The sequence below is a fragment of the Kryptolebias marmoratus genome, linkage group LG15 (assembly GCF_001649575.2).
Source record: "Kryptolebias marmoratus isolate JLee-2015 linkage group LG15, ASM164957v2, whole genome shotgun sequence".
NCBI lineage: Eukaryota > Metazoa > Chordata > Actinopteri > Cyprinodontiformes > Rivulidae > Kryptolebias > Kryptolebias marmoratus.
The window spans coordinates 27418621-27438399 of record NC_051444.1 but is presented as its reverse complement, the minus strand read 5'-3'; the positions used below and the strand labels follow the sequence as shown (position 1 = coordinate 27438399).

At 39.7% G+C, this 19779-nt stretch overlaps 1 protein-coding gene across 11 annotated transcripts in view; it reads left to right on the top strand.

Moving 5' to 3' along the window:
- nav2a (neuron navigator 2a) overlaps positions 1–19779 on the top strand; it is a 228525-nt gene that overhangs the window by 184410 nt on the left and 24336 nt on the right. For 10 of the 11 annotated variants that reach the window (XM_037980061.1, XM_037980062.1, XM_017426754.3 and 7 more), the window contains 3 exons: positions 13511–13640; positions 17039–17354; positions 17608–18331. In XM_037980061.1, coding sequence (XP_037835989.1) covers positions 13511–13640; positions 17039–17354; positions 17608–18331 — 1170 coding nt within the window. Of the gene's footprint in view, positions 1–10096; positions 10530–13510; positions 13641–17038; positions 17355–17607; positions 18332–19779 lie in introns of those variants that run through there. The other variant, XM_037980069.1, reaches the window with a different exon arrangement.

The following is a 19779-nucleotide window of genomic DNA, read 5'->3' as shown; positions in this document are numbered from 1 at the left end:
CAAAGACTGAGAGAGCTAATGTTTGTTGGTTAATATGACCCAGTTTCAGTCCTTTTAGCTACACTTACAATAAAATACTGATACAGAGAGAAAAAAAAATCATGTAGAAAAAAATAATCATTAAAAGATCTTGCTGAAATTAAAACGCACCACTGACATTGCACAATTTAGATATTAAGGCAGTCCTGTTCCTACTTGTGCAATGCAGCAGAGAAATATGCAGACTGCTGTTCTGTCTTTAAAGGGACAATTTTTATTTCGTACTGTTTTTTGAGGACTTAGCATGTTGTAAAGTTAGAATATGAGCCGACTTTGTGTGCATTTATGAGACTTTACAGAGTATTCCGTGTCAGTGTGAGTAATTTATTCAAACGCTGCAGCCTTTGTCCTGTCACCGAGCTGGAGAAGGATTTTGTTCCTGGCTAGTTGACAGACAGAAATGAATGAAGGCTGAGCAAAACCCCACCATGGTGCACAAGAATGACGGGGGGTGGAAAGACAGACAATGGGGGAGGGAATGAGCTTAATATGAAGATAGACTGCAGATTGGATGGGGATGGCTGTAAATGAAAAAAGGGGTAAATTAGGTGAGACAAAGGCCTGCTGTGGCTCAAAGCACACAGGCAGAGTGATTGGTCCCTGCAGGTTAAATCCAGCTATCATCAGGTTTTACTGCCAGAATTTGTTGTGTTTTAGTTTTAAGCAGTGTTTGATTTTTTTTAAGCAAAAGGCCCTGTGAAAATTGGAGTTTTAAACAGAACCTTAAGGCATGCAGATGCTTTTGTGTTTTGCAGTAGTTTCAAAGCTTCAATGAGCTTTTACCCGTAAGTCCTCAGGTGTGGCTAATTTCCTGTCTCACAAACTTTTGACCTCTTGTAGCCTTAGGTGGAGCTTAAGACAAACTGTCCTCCTCCTCACCTTTCATCTCTCCCGTCTCATCCCATTTCCTCCCCTCCTTTTATGCAGAACTCCATCTCTCCTCTCGTCTCTTGCTCTTTCCTCTTATTTTGATTAAAGAGAGTGGCGAGAAGAAGCAACTTGAAAGCAATTAAATGAGAAAGTTGGGGGGGNGGGGGGGGGGGGAATTTCTCTTATTTTGTTTCATGATGCACTTTCATGTGTCTCTGTGCAGCTTAATTGACAAAGTCTGCAGATGTTATGTTACATTCCTCCTTTCATGATCTTCAGTGAGCTCAATTTTCAGTTTTATTAGATCAGAGAGAAGAGCAAATTGAGACTTTAAAAGAAGCTAGAGGGGTAAGGTGAGTTTCATCCTCACCCCTAGAGGAGCCTGCTTACTGCATTTACTTTGAGATTAATTAGGAGAGTTGGGGATAAAATAAATTAGCATGCTGAATGGAAAATGTTGAAGCTGCAGGGTTAAGAAGGGTCACTGGTTTTGTCTTGTAAAAAATGAGGCTAATTTAATTCATATAAAGTGGTTAATGATGCCGTCTCAGCTGGTGCAAAATGTGCAGCTTTCTCTGGGTGTTTTTACCATATTCTTATTTATGAGTTGAAGTTAAAAGGTGCGTGCAGTCTGTAGTAGCTGTGTATGACCTGCTACAGTTTAAGGGCTCATTAGTTGTGGTTTGTGACGCTGCAGAGCCTCTCGGGAGACGCAGGGGTGAACGGAGGTGTGGGGTGTTCACGTGGCAGTGGGGCAAAAAAGCTGTGACCCCTCTGCTCCCGGGTCATGAGCTTCAAAGGATCAAGGTTCACAGTTAAGGCTGTTCCAAAAAAACCTTTAAGCCTTCACGCTAAAAGCCTTCAGATCAGAACATACCTGGACTAATGAGTAGTGAGGGATGTGACTGAAAAACAGTGAACAGCTTGTTCAGATGTGTTGATGACTAACAATTCAGTGGAAAGTGTAAAAAAAAACAACATTTTCTAAATTGTCAAATGTGTGTAAAGTAGCATGTGGAAGCAAAATGTGTCATGAAATAACAGAGCATTCAAGGGTGAATGTAAGCAAAGACAATAGAGAATAGAAACATTGTGTGTGTGTGAGAGAGAGCACAAACACACGCTGTTTTTATCCAAGTCATTAATCTCTGTGGCCAAAGAAAGAGGAAGCAATCTGTAATGGTCTGACTTCTAGTTAGAATCCTCTTTGTTGAAGCAGACAAAGGAGAAGTCTTTGTTGTCTGAAACTGTTGTAATGCTGAGTGTTACAGAACAACCCCAACCCCCATTTTGGCCTCAGTTGTTACAGATATGATTTCTTTAATCAAAATTAAAACAACAAGCAAAAGAAATTACAGCAGGGTGCAAGGTTGTTCAAATAACTCAGTTTGAGACTGATGGTAGATGAATTCACATGAATTTTAAGTTCAAGGAAGCAAAATAACTAAAGCATTCTGTTAATGTTTGGAGTTAAGGTTACTCAGATTGGCATTTCTTTTATTTGAAATGGTTTTTGCCAGTGTTAAAACAAAGGTTTGTGTTAAAAAAAAAACAAATCGGTGCAAAAAAATGAAAGTTTTAGTTAAAATTCCGAATGATGTAAAATAGAAGAAAGCAATGAAAAGAAAAGTTACAGTTCAGAAATGAGAAAACAACAAACCAAATACCAGCTTAAAGAGTTTCCATGTGATCTGATTTGGTCGTAAAGCTGATTGCAGAGCAGTACTGCCTCAACTTGCAGCTTTGGAGTCAATGAAACAATGAATTGGCACTGGTGACTATTCCCTGTGGCACATCCAGTAAGACCACATGTAAGTGTTTATAATGAAAATTAAAGGATAAGCACTCTCCAAATTTAAGGCCAGCTCATTTTACTGCATAATTTGGAGCCAGCCACAGGGTACTGATGTGGAGCAAAGGCAACAGCTAATTGAGTTGATTGCTTGGTTAGACAGTTTGAATTCACATCACTGTCCAATCAATTTCCTGTGCCAGCTAATCATTGGTTAAACCAAGTTACTAGTTCAAAGATATCACAGCTCTCCAGTAGTCTTTAATTTGTTGATTGACTGAGAAACTTCCCTGAGACTTCTGCGGAGTCATTTGATCTGTGACTTAAATCAGGTTTTGTCTGGTTTTAGACAAAAATCCTTATTGTTGGTAAACATGGATTTATGTAAAGAGCTGTGTCCCCTCTTGCAGCCCCGAGTGCAGCTTCAACAAACGTTAATGTGTGCCCACAGGTATTTGTTCCCATCAACAATGAATAGACTTGGAGCAGATTCATACATGTGACAATTACTGCAGTCCGTTTGAGCCATGAAAAAATGTTGATTGAATTCTTTCAGATTACCAGATATTAGTTAATGCATTGCCTTCTCCTAGCTATGTAGCACTTTATATGCCATGGAAAGTTTCTTCATTAAAATATTACAGTGAATTTGACTAATTATTTGGCAATACAGAATATAACAAAGACAGTTTTTGTATCGACCACAGGCTAAAATAAACACACTGGAATTAGGAAGGTTCTTTTTGCTTTTATGAACATCATGGGATGTCTCGTAAACAAAACACAGCATGATACTCTTGTTTCACATCAGCAGCTGTTATCTAAGTTAATCCTCCTTGCTGTCTTCCTGTTTATCTTTTGTTGTATTGTTTATGCTTTTTGTAAAGTACTTTGCAGTCGTTTGGTGTTTCAAAGGCACCACACCTCAAAACGTGAAAACAGTTACCACCTTTGTGGTACTAAACCTTTCAGCACTAATCTTTTAAGCCCATGCACAAACCAGTGTTAGCTCTGTATGGAAAGGCTCTTGTTTTACTACAATAATGCTAAGAAATGGATAGGTGTGCTTCAGCTTTTACCTCAGAACTATGTGACACAACGCATTTGGCAGTCCTATAGGTACAAACCCTCATTCTTGTAACATCGCTCTTGTGCGAATTGTGTAATTCTGCTGTGATAACTTTCCAGAGTTGTAAAATCCTTTTTGCTGTCATAAATTACTCACTGTAATTTTCTCGCATCTGATAGACTGGTTGAGCTATTACTCAAAGCAGTCTCTCAGGACTGTTTCAGCATACTTGTACCTGAAACAAAACAAGCCCTTGCAAGTTTTCCCTGTAAGTCCTCCTTCATTACATGTATACATTATAATGATTCCTCTAATTATTTTGTCTGCCCTCAGTATCTGGAAACCCTATGCAACTGGATGTTGATGGTGGCTCACTGAGGTGCAGCACTTAGTGGATCTTTGAGTGCACATCTGCACAGTGTTGAAGCATCTTTATTGATCAGTTTTTTTCTCAGGAGGGTTCACAATCCCACCTGCAGCAGTATAGAGGTTCTTGAAAACATTTTCTACCACTTACACACACACAGATTCGCTAAACGCCATGATGTTATCTCTCCTGTCTGGGCGTGAAACAGGTTTCCTGTTGGCCTCAGGCAGATGAAGAGAGAATTTCACTCTTCTTATCAACACTTTTCTTCAGCTACCAACAACACCTGGCTCTCCTGTCTGTCTGTCTGTCTGTCTGTCTGTCTGTCTGTCTGTCTGTCTGTCTGTCTGTCTGTCTGTCTGTCTGACCTCCCCACCTGCTCCTCTGGTTCAAAAATATTAAAGTTGTGGTTTGTGCAAAGGCTTTCCCTTTCTGCCTGTGTTCCCTTTCTTTTTATGAGCAAGCACTAGATTTATGCTGAATCAGGAGTAATTTTGATTTAAACACATAAGAAAATTGTGTCATTTGTACTTTCGCCCCCAAGGCCTTCTTGGTTTCATACACGCGGCTCCTGCATGGTCTTGTCCAGCTGGAAGACATCAGCCTGTCACTGCTGTTGTTTCAGGACTTTTCCATCATTAATACCAGCTTCTTGTTCATCCTCAGGTCTGACGTATGTTCAGATTCATTGAAGTTTACCTCTAGCAGTGTTTGGTTAATAATTGCAGAAGGATGCAAGCTTAGTCACTGTTGGGTCATTAGGATTAGTCACACCAAAGCAAACAATGAATTCATTCAAACCATCTATGTTAGTCATTGCAAATGTTTTTTTCATCACAAAAAAAATATATGTATTTTGCAATGAGACTGTTGAAACCGTTTGGCTTGTGTGCCTTAAAAAAGGCCGGAAGTTCATAAAAGTTTTGAAGATAATTTTTTTGTCAGAATGACTTGTTTTCATTCCAATAACACAAATTATTATTTTTTCTTTAAATACTTTTTTGTACTTGAAAATTTCCTGCTTAAGCTAACGTGTCAGCATAATCCATTCATTAAAACATAATTTTAGACTTTGATACAATTTTTTTTAAGTTAACGAGCCATTTCCCAAAACAGCTCCACAACTGTTGGTGTGATACTCAACAGAAAGGTCTGTAAAACTCAAAGAGGTAACTCAGACTGACTTAACAGTGACAGCTCAATCACAAATCAGTCTGTACAACCAATGGGCCAATGGTTTTACAGATCTTTTTATCTGTCAACCTCCTGCTGGTTAATGCAATGGCTGTCCATCCTGAGCCTGGTTCTGTTGGGGGTTTCTTCTTGTTAAATGGGTGTATTTTCTCTCCACTGTCACCTGCCTCAATGTGCATGTTCAGGATTGAGAACTGAATCAAAGTAAAGGTTACAATTTTAACTATATTTAATTGTATCATAATGGGAACTGAACTACGCATGTAGATTTAAATCTTAATCTGACAACGTGTTGGATTGATGTCCAACATTTAACTCTAAAATAATTTGTGAACATTATTTACAAGCTTGGAATGTTATTGAATCTAATCTGAGCCCATAGCGATCTGCATGCAAATACTCGGATTGTAATTCAAGTTGTCAGATTCTGGCTGGCAGCTACAATCATGCTCAAAACAGCATTCTGCTTTGTCCCAGTTATGTGTAATGAAACCCTGCTGGCTGAAAACTGTGAAGCTACTGTCTGAGGCATGTGAATCGGAAGCTAATATAATTTTAAACATTTTCCTTAGCTAATAATGATTACACAAATACCCCATCAGCTACAGTATAGGGTGTTCTTTCATCTGCATTCAGTTTTTTTCTTTTGTCTGATGAGTCTAAATAAAAAGGAAAGAATGACAGGATGGAGGACCCAGAGGTCAGTAAGGTTGAATTTTGATTCTTTCAAAGGGAAACAGTATTATTGAGGTCTTTCGGGCATGAGTAATATTTTAAAATGGGGGGGGATATCAAAACCAAGATGTTTGTTTATAGAAAAAAGAGAAACAGACAAAGACGGTCTAAGAAAGTTTCCGTTACCTTGGTTACTATAACAGCAGAACACCACCCAAGGCTCTTTGGGCTCCTATTAGGCACTTTACTTTATCCTAAAGAGGGTTCAGTGGGTTAAAACATTCTCATCTTTGTTAAATGTTATGCTCATTGTTTCTGGTTTTGTTTGTTTTTTGTCTAATCTCGCTTTCAATTTTCTTTTCCCTTTTTTTTTTTTTTTACATTTCTGTTCTTCTGAAGGCAGTCCGTGCAAAAATACAAAACGCTTAATCAATCACAGTGGTAGCAGCGTGATTCAGAAACGTGAGTGGCGCTAACCACTGAACCGGTAATTTCTGAAAGAAAACAAAGAGGTCTGAGGCTCTGTCCCATGTTTCTGGCCCAGGCTGGAATCTGACTCTGTCTTTGGGAGGAAACCGTAGAGCAAAACTAGACAAACTAGAGCAAAATGAGCAGAGTGTGTTGGATTTGAATTCATCTCCTGTAAACGCCTCGGTACAGAGGAAGTCTGACTATTCTAAACCTCCACTGATTTAAAATCTTTATGCATACCAGAGGAAAGTCTAAAAAAAATGTTTCATTCCTCTTTAAAGTTTAAATCTGATCCACATTTTACTTTAAAGCTTCAGGATAGAAGTCTGCTTAGAGATTTGAGACAGGCTGCAGACCATTATATTTTGTCCCAAGATGCTTTTTAATGTATTGTTTTTTTATATTAAAAAATATTCCAGTTTAGTTTAGACTTTTATTTTTTACATCTAAATTTTTCTAGTATATTCCTTTCCTGAAGTTCAGGTTGGACAATGTCAATTGTCTCTGTACATTTATATATTTCCCTAAAAAATAAAATAAATCAAGCCGCAACATCAGTAAACTTTTACAAATGACTTACCAGGAAATAAAGTACAAAGTGGCATCAACACATTTGGTTTCTGACTTCATATTGATGGCATACAGACAACCATTATGCACATTAGTGGGCAATTTTTCTGCAAATTGCGTGCTTGTCAGTTGCACTCGTGACGGTAAATGTCACAAATGCAAATTAGATTGCATATCTACTGATGTCAACTGTATATGACACCAAAACTGTTCAAGTAAATCAAAAATAAGTAAATCAAGTGGTTTGCTAAAAGAAGAGAGTCCTAATAATCTTTTAGCTCTTTAAAGAAATTCAACATGTTGCATGGAGACACTTTCAAATAAGGTTTCAAACCAGATGAGCATGAAAAAAGAGCGTTTCTTAGAATATTCTGCCTGTCTGTAGAATTTCCTTCCTAATATATGGAGCAAGTCTCAGAGCACAGAAGAGGCAAGAGTTACAGCCGTGTGTTTCATTCTAGCACTGAGGTGAAAAAAGGTTTGATTGTTTGCTGGCTGTCTTTTCTAACTCGTGTAAGAAATTCCATGTTTGTCCCAGCGGTCTTTAAGGTGGAGTGGATGCGGCGTGGGGGAGTCGTGTGCCTGTGCGAAGTGATGCATGACACATGTGTAAAGGGTTCAGTGTGTTTTCACTGCAGATCCGGGTCAGTCGGTCACATCTATAGAAGTTGTGTGTTTACACACCAAACACACACGCACACACAGAAAGAGTGGAGTCAAAGGAAGTGTGTGTGAAAGAGAGGCGGCCAGAGGGATCTGAACGCTTTGATAAATTCTCTGAATGCGGACAGCAAATGTTTTCCCAATAAAGGAGACAATGGGACCAGATATGGGAAACAGAGAGCCAGAAAAACATACATTCCTCACTGTCCCGTCCACTCCCGTCTCTCATCATCACAGCGGGGATAGCTGTGTTATTTTCGTACCACAGAGTTCCTGGTCTCCTTCCCAGAATGTCCCAGCATCTCTTTTACTCGCCTTCTTTATCAACCCAGTCTGTGCATCTGACAGCTGACTTTTAGAAAAAAAAAGGAAAAGAAATCAATTTAAATCTCTTTTTTTTAATACATTTACATTGTTATTCTTTGTTTTTAGTTAATGGAAAGATTACAAAAGAAGGATTAAAGGAATGTTAAAACTCAGTTTTAAAATCTTTTCAAAGTACTTTTAAGGGCATTAAATTAGTTTTTCTTTTAAGCTTAGACAGCAGTGACATTATTAAAACGATGCTTGGATCAAAACAGTTGGCAGAGCACAGTGCCATTTATGTATCAAGCTTTAGCTCAAAAGACAACTCCCGGATTTCCCTGCACAGTTGTTTAATTAAATAAACACTTAAAAATCACACCATAAAAAGTATTACACTTATCAGGCTGTTGAATTTATCACAGACACTTGTGATGAATGTAATGGACTTAAATTATGCTTCAGATCTAAACTGCCCGGAGCTTGATTTTAATTATTACATTGTTAAACCCTCGAAGTAGTTATTCAGTTTGAAGCAACTTTAGTGTTTCTCTCAGACACATTATAACTGGTAAAACAACTTTTCAGGAGCTGGGACAACTTGTCCTGCCCTTTTTTTTTTAACATTTTTTATTGTTTTTCCACCTCAAGTGGCCTAAAACGTGCCTCTAAGGATTTTGTGCATGTCAAGGCTTGTACAGTAGAAATATATTTTTCCTACTGAAGCCCAAACATTTCAGCTATACTTGTGGAAACGGTTGTCTTGTCATTGTTTTGCATCTGATGGTGTTGATATGTTTGGTGGTTTAGTCGTCATACAGGCTCTTCTGTCCGTACATTCACGCAGAAGTCACCTGCCAGCCTCACTGTGATGCTATCTGTTTCCTCCCAAACCCTGAGGCCTGTAAGTCTGAGAGACTTAGAAAGAGTCTGTCAGTCTTTCCCTCTTCCTCCACCGTCTGTCTCCCCATCTGGGCAGACAGACTGAGATTTGGGGGTTATATGATACAGCTGCAGGACGAGGAGCAGTAGTCTCCCCTCAAACGCAGGAAATCCCCTTACTTCTGCCTCATAGCTCTGTTGTGGCTGCATGTCTGTGTGTACATTTCTGCGGCACAGACCCTGTGTACTTGGGCCAGAGTTGGACTAGTTTTTGTCGGGGGGGGGAGACTAAAGAGCTGAATTGACCGGCAGACCAACCGTCCAACTGACCACAGTCCCGAGAGACACCCACAAGAATAGTAAAAGCAAACACAACCACTGGCTTTTTCTCAGGACACTAACATACACTACTATTGGCTGACCCATGTGGGAGCCTTTTCTTTTTTTCTTTGGCCCTCCTGCCTCCCCCACTCTGTTTTTCTCTTTAAGGAAATTTGGAGGTTTGGCCTTTGAACTCTGACCCCTTTGGGAGAGCAGCAAACTGTCTAAAGGGACCTGGCAAGAAACAAGGTTCTTATGTGGAAAGTCTTGATGTTTTTTTTTTTCTCCACCACTGTCCCAGTTTGACTGGTTTACAAAACTTTTATCTCATTTAACAAGTGAAAGAGTTTGTGTTATCCTGATTTAAGCTTGTACTTAACATTTAAAACCGGACACTCCATTTGGTTTAGTCAGCTGACCCAGAATCCATCCATCTCAAATGGCCCAAAGCTCATTACATGACCAGAGACTAGATGATGAAAATGTATAACTTTGTGACTTGAATGAACTGAAAGAGTAAGAACTTCACATCTTCCACTGAGTGGTAATCTATTAGATGCTGAACTCGACTTTCTGTCTTTGGCACCACTTCTTCCTGGGGGCAGCCTGTGGTTAATGTCTCCATTTCCTGTGATTGGCCGTAAAGGGCCCGGCGCTTGGTAACTGGCGGGTTGCTTTGCCAGCAGGAGGCTGTGGGCTGGGCCACGCCGTTTGGCCTGATCTCTAATTAGCACTCTCTTGTCAGTTGGTCAGGGTGGATCTGTCTGGGAAATTGCAGTCTTGGACACACAGAGGCTCAGTACACATAAACCATAGCTGGGAAAGGCACAGTAGAGCAACTGCAGGATGAGGATTTTCCTTCTGTTTTAGTTTGTCTCCAATCGTGTGGCTTTGACTTGATACTTCTTGAGTTCAAGTGGCTTATTTAGGGCTCAGGGTGTGTTTGTGTGTATGTGAGTGTGAGCTTTAGTGGTGTGGCTGCAGCAGTGAAGTGGTTAACGGTCTCCGGGGAGGCTCATGTTTCCAGCAGTATAGGGCAGGTCTTTCCCTTGCCTCTCTTCAGTTTCTCCCGGTGTCGGTGCAGACAAACGGTGCCCGGGGGATGAAGCATCAGTGTCAAAGGATCCAGGAACCTGGCCAGAGCTAAAGAGGCTGTGCGAGACATTGAGAAAACTCAGAGAAAGAGAGGGACTGGGAGGAGAGATTTATTTGTGTGAACTGTCTCAGCTGCATGAAGTCATGAAGCTCTCTGTCCAGCTTGGCGTTTTTGTACAGAGCCCTGGTTCCCACAGCAACACGGGCACCCTGAACAGGTAGATACAATGTGTGTGTCTGTGTGTGTGCACAAGAATGCAAAAGAAACTTTATACAGTGCCTGCTTTGATTTCTCAACTGTTCTTGTAGGTTTGTTTAAGGACAGGGCATACTGATATATTATATTCCTGAGCTTTCCAGATTTATTTTCTTTAAATGCAGTGTGTGTGGGACTTTCCCCTGCAGCTGTATGGATCAGTTGAAACAGTTGTGGTCACTTTAAATCTTTCATCACCTCTCAGCTCGTTGCACTCCACGGCTGCTTTCAACTCTGTAAACCATGTCTTCACTGAACTTCTGGTTGATTTATTCACCTGGTGAATCTAGAAGGAAACCGTGTCTTCTCTGTGTTTATCTTGTGGTTACCAAGGTTGTTTGAAAAGTAGCAGATGTTTTTGGTCTATAGTTTGTCAAGAACCAGCTGATTAGGGTTTGGTAGTTTTTTTTTTCTGAGTCTGGGATTTTAGCCTTTGGAAAACCTTGTTTTGTTTAGTTTTTTTATTTAAAGCTATAATTATGATGTGTGCTTGTTCGTTGGTGGGAAATGCCAGGACGTCCCGGTTAGTTTCTGAGCAACACAGTTTTAGTTTTGTAAGAATCAGAGCCCTGTCTGCTCTGATTTTATATAAGGATCAAACCAAAGGGACGAATGATGAATGGGAGCAGATGTCAGTTGTTGGATGTCGACCCACAAGCTGTCAAGTGCTAAAAGTCAATACAAGATTCTGAGTTACCCAAACAAAACGCTTCCTGTCAATGTCCTTTATTTAGACATTGCAGTCTTGATGATTTTATTACATGTTTATCACCCTCTGCTGAAAGTCTTTGTGTGTGTTCATTTGTCTGTGTTGTTAGCAAAATATCTCTTGGGCAACTGGATGAATTTCAGTAAAACACTCTAATTTAATCATTGGATGTGCATAAACAAACTGATAACTTTTGGAGTCAACTTGATTCAAGATGACCACTACAGCTAATTGACCTGAACAAACACAAAAATGGGGCATAACTCAGTCCATTTCACAGATATTGTTCTAAAACTTAGTATGGTAGTAGCTGAGTGCCATTCCTAATACATACTCCAAGCATTAAGAAATCATGCAAGACCTCTGATTGAAAGTTTAGGATTTACTATTGTAGTCACCCTTGTTTGTCTGTTTATAAAGTATCTCATGAATCACTTAATGGATCTTAACAAAACTTTCAGAAAGTAATCCACAGATGTACATTTACAGCTAACCATTGAAGTCACCTCAATTCAAGACGAATGCTTCTGCCAACTGATCTTAACAAACACAAAAATGTCTAACTCAGTCAGTTTTACAGATATTGAGCTAAAAATGTTTGCGGTAGTAGTTGAGCATCATCCCCAACTTATTTTAGAGGCTACACACCGCAAGAGATCTTTGCTTAAAACTACAATGAATAACTTTTGGCGTCAAACTAATTCAAGATGGATACCACAGCTAATTGGCCTTGCAGAGCACAAACATGGCTTTAACTCAGTTAGTTTTACATATATTTATTTAATATTTGGTGTTGAAGTAGCTGAGAGTCATCACAACACCATCCCGGAGTACTCACAGATCGTACAAGGTTTTGTAGCATTCTGTAAGATCATCCATAAATTATTTTTAAGATTTCACCAAAATGTCTATAATGCTGTCATTTCTCAACATAAAAAATGCATTTCTTTAAGGAATGCTAGATTTTAAATTTTGCACTGTTTCTTCAGCTAGTACAACAAAAGTGAATTATTCTGTTTCTAGTCATAACAGCTGCACTATTATTTGGAAGTTTTCCAGTGATATCTTTTCTGGTAAAAAGTTTGATATTCATTCTACAGTTATTGTGTTAATAATTGATGAGTGGGTTAACCCTCCTGAAGCCCTCGTAACTGAAGAGAAGAAGAGAAGCCTTGTAACTTAAGGTCACTTTGAGCCGAAGGCCACGGGAGGGCTAAAGCAAAGTGATCTGGTTCGAGCATACCGACAAGCTAATTGTCTACCGTACAATATCATATAAACTAGCCATTTTAAAAACATGCACTAAAAATGTGACCAAAATCAAGCTGAATTGAAGCCCATCTAATCCATCTGCTTTGTTGTGAAAATCTTTCTCTCTGTGATAATGAATGTTTCTTTGATGACATTTGAAATGCTTTTAGCTTTTCAAATGTGAGGTCTGTTGTAGCCAGCGCTGTGCTGGCTGTCACCATCAGCCTCCCTCTGCTCCTTTCAAAGTGATGTTTGCCAAATGGCTGCGCTTCCTGTCCCCCACAGACTCCAGGCGCATACACACACCCCAATACACACACAGACATATTTGCAGATATCCTTAACTCCTGGCACGTTTGCTCTGTTCATATGGGTCTGTTTGAACAGTTCAGACACACAAGCGCACCATGATGTCACCCCTCTGACAAGCCTTTGTTCATATGATAGACAACCCCATTCAACCAGTCTGTGCATGTCTGTGTGTGTGTCCAAGTTGAAATCAGTTTATTGGAGAAGAAAGGAAGAGAATCCCCCAGGCAGTCTCAAACATCACATTCTTTTCTTTTTAAAAATTGTTTGATGCAAAATTTAGTTTTTTTCCCCATTAATATAACGTCACACATTTTAAGATAATTAAACATCACCCACTTTATCATGATAAATGTTTAAGTAAAACAATTACATTCTATTGTTATGGATCCATGACCATAATAACCTTTGTGACTAACATCAAATGACAAACAAAACAAAGAAGGATTGGAAAGATCAATAATTAGTTGATTAAAAAAATCTCACCACAACTCCAAAAGGCATCTTTATTTTTAGAAGTTGGTTGTCCTTTGAGTCAATTTAAGTTCTCTACAAACAGGGTGAAATATATTGCCAAATAATAGCAGTCTATAATTGGACTCTCTTATTCTCCCTAAACTGAACAACCTGTCATTTAACTTGGATTAAAGTGAGTCTGCTGTGTGTATTTGTAGCTGGGATGACAGCAGCTCCGTGAGCAGTGGCATCAGTGACAATATCGACACAGATGACATCAACACCAGTTCCTCCATCTCCTCCTATGCGAACACACCTGCTACACAGCGCAAGGGCCTCAACGCACAGGTAAGACAGAAGAAACAGATGTTCTTGTACTTCCTCCAGTAAAATTCAGCTGAATTAGAGGCTTCTAACCTCGAGGGCAGGAAACTTTCAGAGTGCTAAAATGCGACTTGAACACACTGATTATCTATGGGTTTAAACGAGGCTTGTTTTGACTTTGCTGTGTCTTATTAAGATACATTTTGTAGATCTGATCATCAGCTGATAAAGTAGAAATCTCAGAAAAAGATTTTTGTGTTTTGTTTGAAAAACACCATTGAAAAATTCAATTCAACCCAAAATGTTATATAATTTACTAGACAAGAGTTTTAATCTTTTGTTAACTTTGAATTTAAACTTTATTGATTAAGATAAATTGCCCTGATAAACATATCATAAAATCTAAGAATAAAAGCTAATGGTTTGGCCTGTTTTGCTAATCGAGTTTTATTTAGATCCTGTCCTAAGTCAAATGTTTGTTGTCTACATCAAATCAGAACAACTGTATTGTTTCTACAGTAAATAATCAAACAACGTAAGACAAAACTTGTGATGTTTTTGAGGTAATATCGTGTTTTTCACTAGAACCATGTAAACATGTTGTTATGTTTTCTAGAAAATACATGATGATGCGGCATTATCTGAGTGAAAACATTTTGATAGTTTTTTTTGTTAAAGTTTTATAGCAAAATTTTTTTAAATTTAAAATCATTGTGCCCAATAGATTAAAAAAAACATCTGTCAAAAGCGCAATGATTACCTACTTTTGAAAGATTGGAATAAAACATTTTAGAACTTCAAAATGTAGAAAAATAGTATCTTCTTTCATGCAATGTCAATATCTTGGCCAAAAGACTTAAAAAACAGGACTATTTAGCTTCAGTTGCAAGTTGGCTGTACAGTGCCTGTAAAAAGTATTCACCCCCTTAGATGGTTTATGCTTTTTTGCTGTCATAAATCAATCAAGGTCAAAATAAACTGACCTTCTTTCTAAACAATCTAGATTGTTTAGAGATTTTTGCATAGAGACATTAGTGGAGATTTATCGAGTTTTCTTGGCTTTCCCTTCGCCACTCTCCCATAAGGCTCAGACTGGTGAAGAGCTGGGTAATAGTTCTTATATCTACAGTCTCTCCATCTCACCTGCTGAACCTTGGACTTCATTCAGAGTGCTCACAGGTGTCTTGGTGGTCTCTCTTCTCCTTATTCCTCAGTCACTCAGTTTGTGAGGACGGCCTGCTCTTGGTAGATTTACACATGTCCCATATTCCTTCCATTTCTGGATGATGGATTTAACACAACTCCTGGGGATGTTTAGGGCCTTGGAAATCCTTTTGTATTCATGCCCAGGCTTGTACTTTTCAATACTCTTTCTCTGAGTAAATATAGGACAGAAAATGTTTTTGTAAAGCAGGACAAATTATATTGACCATGATTGATTTATTACAGTAAGAAAAGCATAGAACATCCAAGGGGTGAATACTTTTTTAAGGCACTGTATGTAAGGATTACTGAGGGTTTGAAGACCGCAGGCAATGATTATTGGCACTGCTGAAAGGCAAAGGTTGTCAGCCATGCTTTTGTCTGTGTGTGCGCAGGTGTTCGTCTGTCATGAACTATTGGACGTATTTTAATGAAACTTTCAGAAAGTAAACATTGGGTGTACAACTACAACTGATTAACTTTTGGAACAAATCCCAAACAAGATGAACACTATATGAACATTAGTCAACAGAATGGTTATTATGGACTCAGTTTTACATATGTTGAGCTAAAATCTGATGAGGTTGTAGCTGAGGCTCATCCACAACATGTGTTTTAAGTGTGACGTCTTGAAGTATTGCATGAGAGTGCAAATAATGTTGTTTTCAAGTTTTGACCCACAGGCTTTTACCACCAAACAGACAGTCAACTTCTACTAGCATAATATGATGCTCAAGTTAGAGAAGTAACTCCAGTTTTTAGCATTTTATTCGGACAGATAGGTTTAAGGTTTTGGCATCATAATAGGCATCTTAAAAAGTTTTATCCAGCCTACAGGCTGCCTGTTAAACAAGGCCTGATTTACACAAACAAGTCTACAAATCACTGTTAAAATGCCCAGTTGCGCCATGGACTTCCGTGGAAAATGAAAGCAAAAAACTAGAAGTTACTTTGTTTTTAAAGTATCCGTATGTTCAATTTCTCTTTACGCCAGAATCCAAAAATGTCACATCAGTGTGTGCAGGAATGCTTGTTGATACACACAGTTGAAACATTGTGACATTTGAAGCTGTAGTTTTTCTGACAGAAGGAGGTTGATTCAAAGTTTTAATTACTTTTCAGCCTAAACACAGCTGATGGATATTTAATAATCAGCAGCTTCTTATTTCAGCAGTGTGTGAGGGAGAAAAGTTGGAAGTTTCTTAAATCCCACCACCATTTCTCCAGAAACTGCTTCATTTAGTTAAGTTACTTTTGTCGGTTCATTGTTTTAATTAGTTTCTTATTTTCTTTTAATTTGTACGTCAGTCTTCAGTTTAAATTGCAGGCCATGACTGGGGTATGAAAACACAAGCAAAATCATGTGTCTGCTCCATGAGCAGTATACTTTGATGTGAAGCCAGTGACGCTGGAATGACTGTTTCATTATTGCTGTAGAGGTAGAGGTGATGATTTCAAAACAAAAGACGGCATAGAGGGGTCCTTCTCTCAGTGCAGCTGCCTGACACGGTGCAGGTCAATAAAGTCTCATCACCTGTCCTCAGGCAATCACGCACGGGCTGGACTGTGGTTCCTTTTAGGTCTCAGAGCAGAGCAACCTGCAGCTTTTTTTGTGTGTTTCTTAGAGAATCGCAGAAGTTTAAAGGAGTCATCGTCACTGCTCCTGTCATTTTTATGCCATAAAGCAGCTGGTGAACTGGTTACATTATATCGTTTTTTTTTTTTTAAGAATAAACAGTTTTTCAAAAAAAGCTAAAACAACAACAAAAAAATTAAAAAATACACAGGTGGCATTGACTATTAGTGAACTTTTAAGTTTAAATTTGCAGAGAGAGAGAAAAAAAATTTGACTTTGTAAAATCTCAAAACATCAGGTGGGTTTATGTAAACACACACTGAAATAATTCAATCTGGTTTATTTTAATAAGTTGCTTTTGTTACAAAACCTTTATTATTTCAGTTAACAACGGCCAGAAATCAGAGATCATCTTTCTGTAAAACTTGTAGCTCACTCTAAGAAGCACAGTAAAAATGAGCCCCTTTGTTTCCAATTAACTAGAACTTTTTGTGCTCAGGCCATGACCTAATCAACATTATTGTCTTGTTGGTAAGATTACCCAGGGTGATCACGGTTGTAGTCATAAAACAGAGCAATTTTTAAACCCCTGGACTACGTGTCTTCTATAGTACTAAATGGGACATACTGTGTGCATTTCCAGCCTGTGACGGATGCAGAGAAGCACTCAGCCTCCACAGCAGTTCATCAAGCTTGGGCAGGAGACGAGGTGAAGAGGCCAGACGGAGGGTCAGACGCCGGGGTCAGGATGGATACGGGCTCCAAGTGGAGCCGCAGGACCTGCGACATCTCTGATGAGTCCGACAAGGGCAGCTCAGGGAGGAAGACCCCCTCGGTGTCCCAAACAGGCTCCTGGAGAAGAGGCATGAGCACTCAGGTGGGGGTGACATCACCCCGAACAAAAAGCACAAGCAGCACAAGCTCCACGGTTTCAGCTGGCATCAAGAGCCACAATTCAGGTAACAGAGTCAATAAATGATCAAATAAAAAGTAGGAAGGATCAACTTTTTTCTGTTTACATGTGTCATTTCTTGGCTTTTGTTTATATATTTATAATAAGATCATTCTTCCAGAATTACTTTAAAAAATGTATTTGTTAAAGTTATGTTAGAAAACTTTTGTTAAAGAAAAAAATCTTGTATTTTAGTTGAGCTGAATTATTGTGGAATCATGTCACTTCACTTCACCTTGATGTCGCAATCTGTCCCGCAGGTAAGACAGATGATGTAAAGGTCTCAGAAAAAGGACGTCTTTCTCCTCGCTCTAACGGCCTTCAGCGCTCGCCCTCAGATGCCGGGCGCAGCAGCGGCGATGAGGCGAAGAAGCAGCCAGTCTCCACTGGCCGCACGCCGACCACAAATGCACTTACGCACACCGTCTCAGACCCACAGTCCCACATGCACACACTGACCTCACGTGCCCCGACCAGCACCTTCGGCTTCAAGAAGCAAGGTGCTGGGATGGTTACCATGGTTACTGCGAGTGGCGCCACTATCACCAGTGGATCAGCCACCCTGGGGAAGATGCCCAAATCTGGGGCACGCTCACTGTCAGGAGGTTTGAAGTCCGGCGGGCAGGATGGAGGCTCGGTGTTGGGTCACCACGACGATGTCTTCCTCCCCATGAGCGCCCGCTCCACGCTGCAGTATCGCAGCCTGCCGAGACCCAGCCGCTCAGGAGCCGCGGCCCGTAACGGAAACCGCTCCTCCACCAGCAGCATTGAAGCCGCCGTGCTCTCAGTCACGTCTCACGGGAAAAACTCCATCAGCATTGCCAAACCTAATGGCTCAGCAGGTCTGCTGGCAAATCAGACAGACCGGGAGAAGGGGGTCTCTGAGATTGACAACCTGAGGAACGGAGTGGGAGCGCAGAGTGGAGGAGCGGCGACTGTTCCTCTGACAGGAAGACAGCAGGTTTCTTCACCTACATTGCGCAGGTGAGCACACACACACACACACACTTATAAATCATCATTTGTCTTTACAGGGCAGAACGTTTGCAGACATTCAGAGGGCTGACTAATGAGCCACACTGCGTGGGGTTCTCCTGTATGGGCTTGACTTTACCCTCACATTTCCACTTAAAAAAAACGTAATCATACAGTCACGGTATTTGATGAATAGTGGTAAGGATCACACATGTGGGCTTGCTTTGCTCACACACACAGTTTTTGTGAGGTTAAAACAGGCCTTTGTGAAGGCAGCCTTGAGCTGAGCAGATCAGCTGCCAAACCTCAGCCTTGGTGGTGCAGTGGGGGGGTGAAAGGAGGGTGCGGTGCTCTGTAATGGAAGCTGAGTCTTACCTCAGCTCTCTGCCCTCATTAATGTAAGGGAGTGATAACTCTTCAAAGAGACTGTGCTGCTATTATTGCTCGCTGCAGCTTCAGTCATCACAGCCTGCCATTTAACTCTAACCCTGGATTAGCATAGAACAAGGAGAAAGTTGTGTGTAAGTGTGTGTGTGTGTGCATGTGTCTGTACTGGCTCTTTCTTTACTGACTACAGTACTGCTACTGTATTTCTTCTTCCACTGAGAGTTACAATATAATGCCTCTTTTTGTGCTCTCTCGGCGAAAGCATGAGTCAGTTTTCTCTTCAGCTGGAACCCACACTCATGGAAGTTTACCTGAGATTTGAGCCTAAATGTCCCTCTTTTCTTTTTTGCACTCTTTGGTTTTCGTCAGATTATATTGTGGCCACTTAGAAAGAACAACTTTGAACAACTTAAAATATGATGACATTGATGTTGGCAGAAGGATGGAGCAAAATATCAATGGGATAAAATCATTTACCTCCTCTGTGCAAAACAAAGACAGAGACATCTGTGCAAAATATCAATAAACTAAAGCAATCTGAACAGACTTTTTCTTTGCTCCTGGAAACACAACTTGGCCCTGAAACTTAAGTAGCTGAAAACGGTAAAGTTGTTTGTAACAGCTGGTTATTGGCAGACGAGACAGGAAAGATATTTACTAGTATGAAATTACAAGATTCTTTTAACTTTTCACTGAAATTTTGTATCATAGCTAAAAAAGATTGTGACTTATCATTTTATAATTGCTTGTTTTATTAATTATTGCAGTATTGCTTGATCGCAATAATCTTGGCCTGTATCATGTGTCATTTATTGCATTATATTGTGTGGTACCCTGTCATTTACACCCATACTTGGCAGTTTATATACAGCCTCAAAAAAGATTTATCAAAAATTAGTTTTTTTTTTTTCAACAGAAATGAATTTTCCAAGTGTCTCTTGAAATTCTCCCTTAAATAATAAATAAATATTTTATTTTTAAGTAGTAAGACATTTTAACCTGTAAAATTCAAATGCAACCTTCATTTTGGTTGTTTTAAAATGACACCAGTCTAAGTTAACATCCTTCCC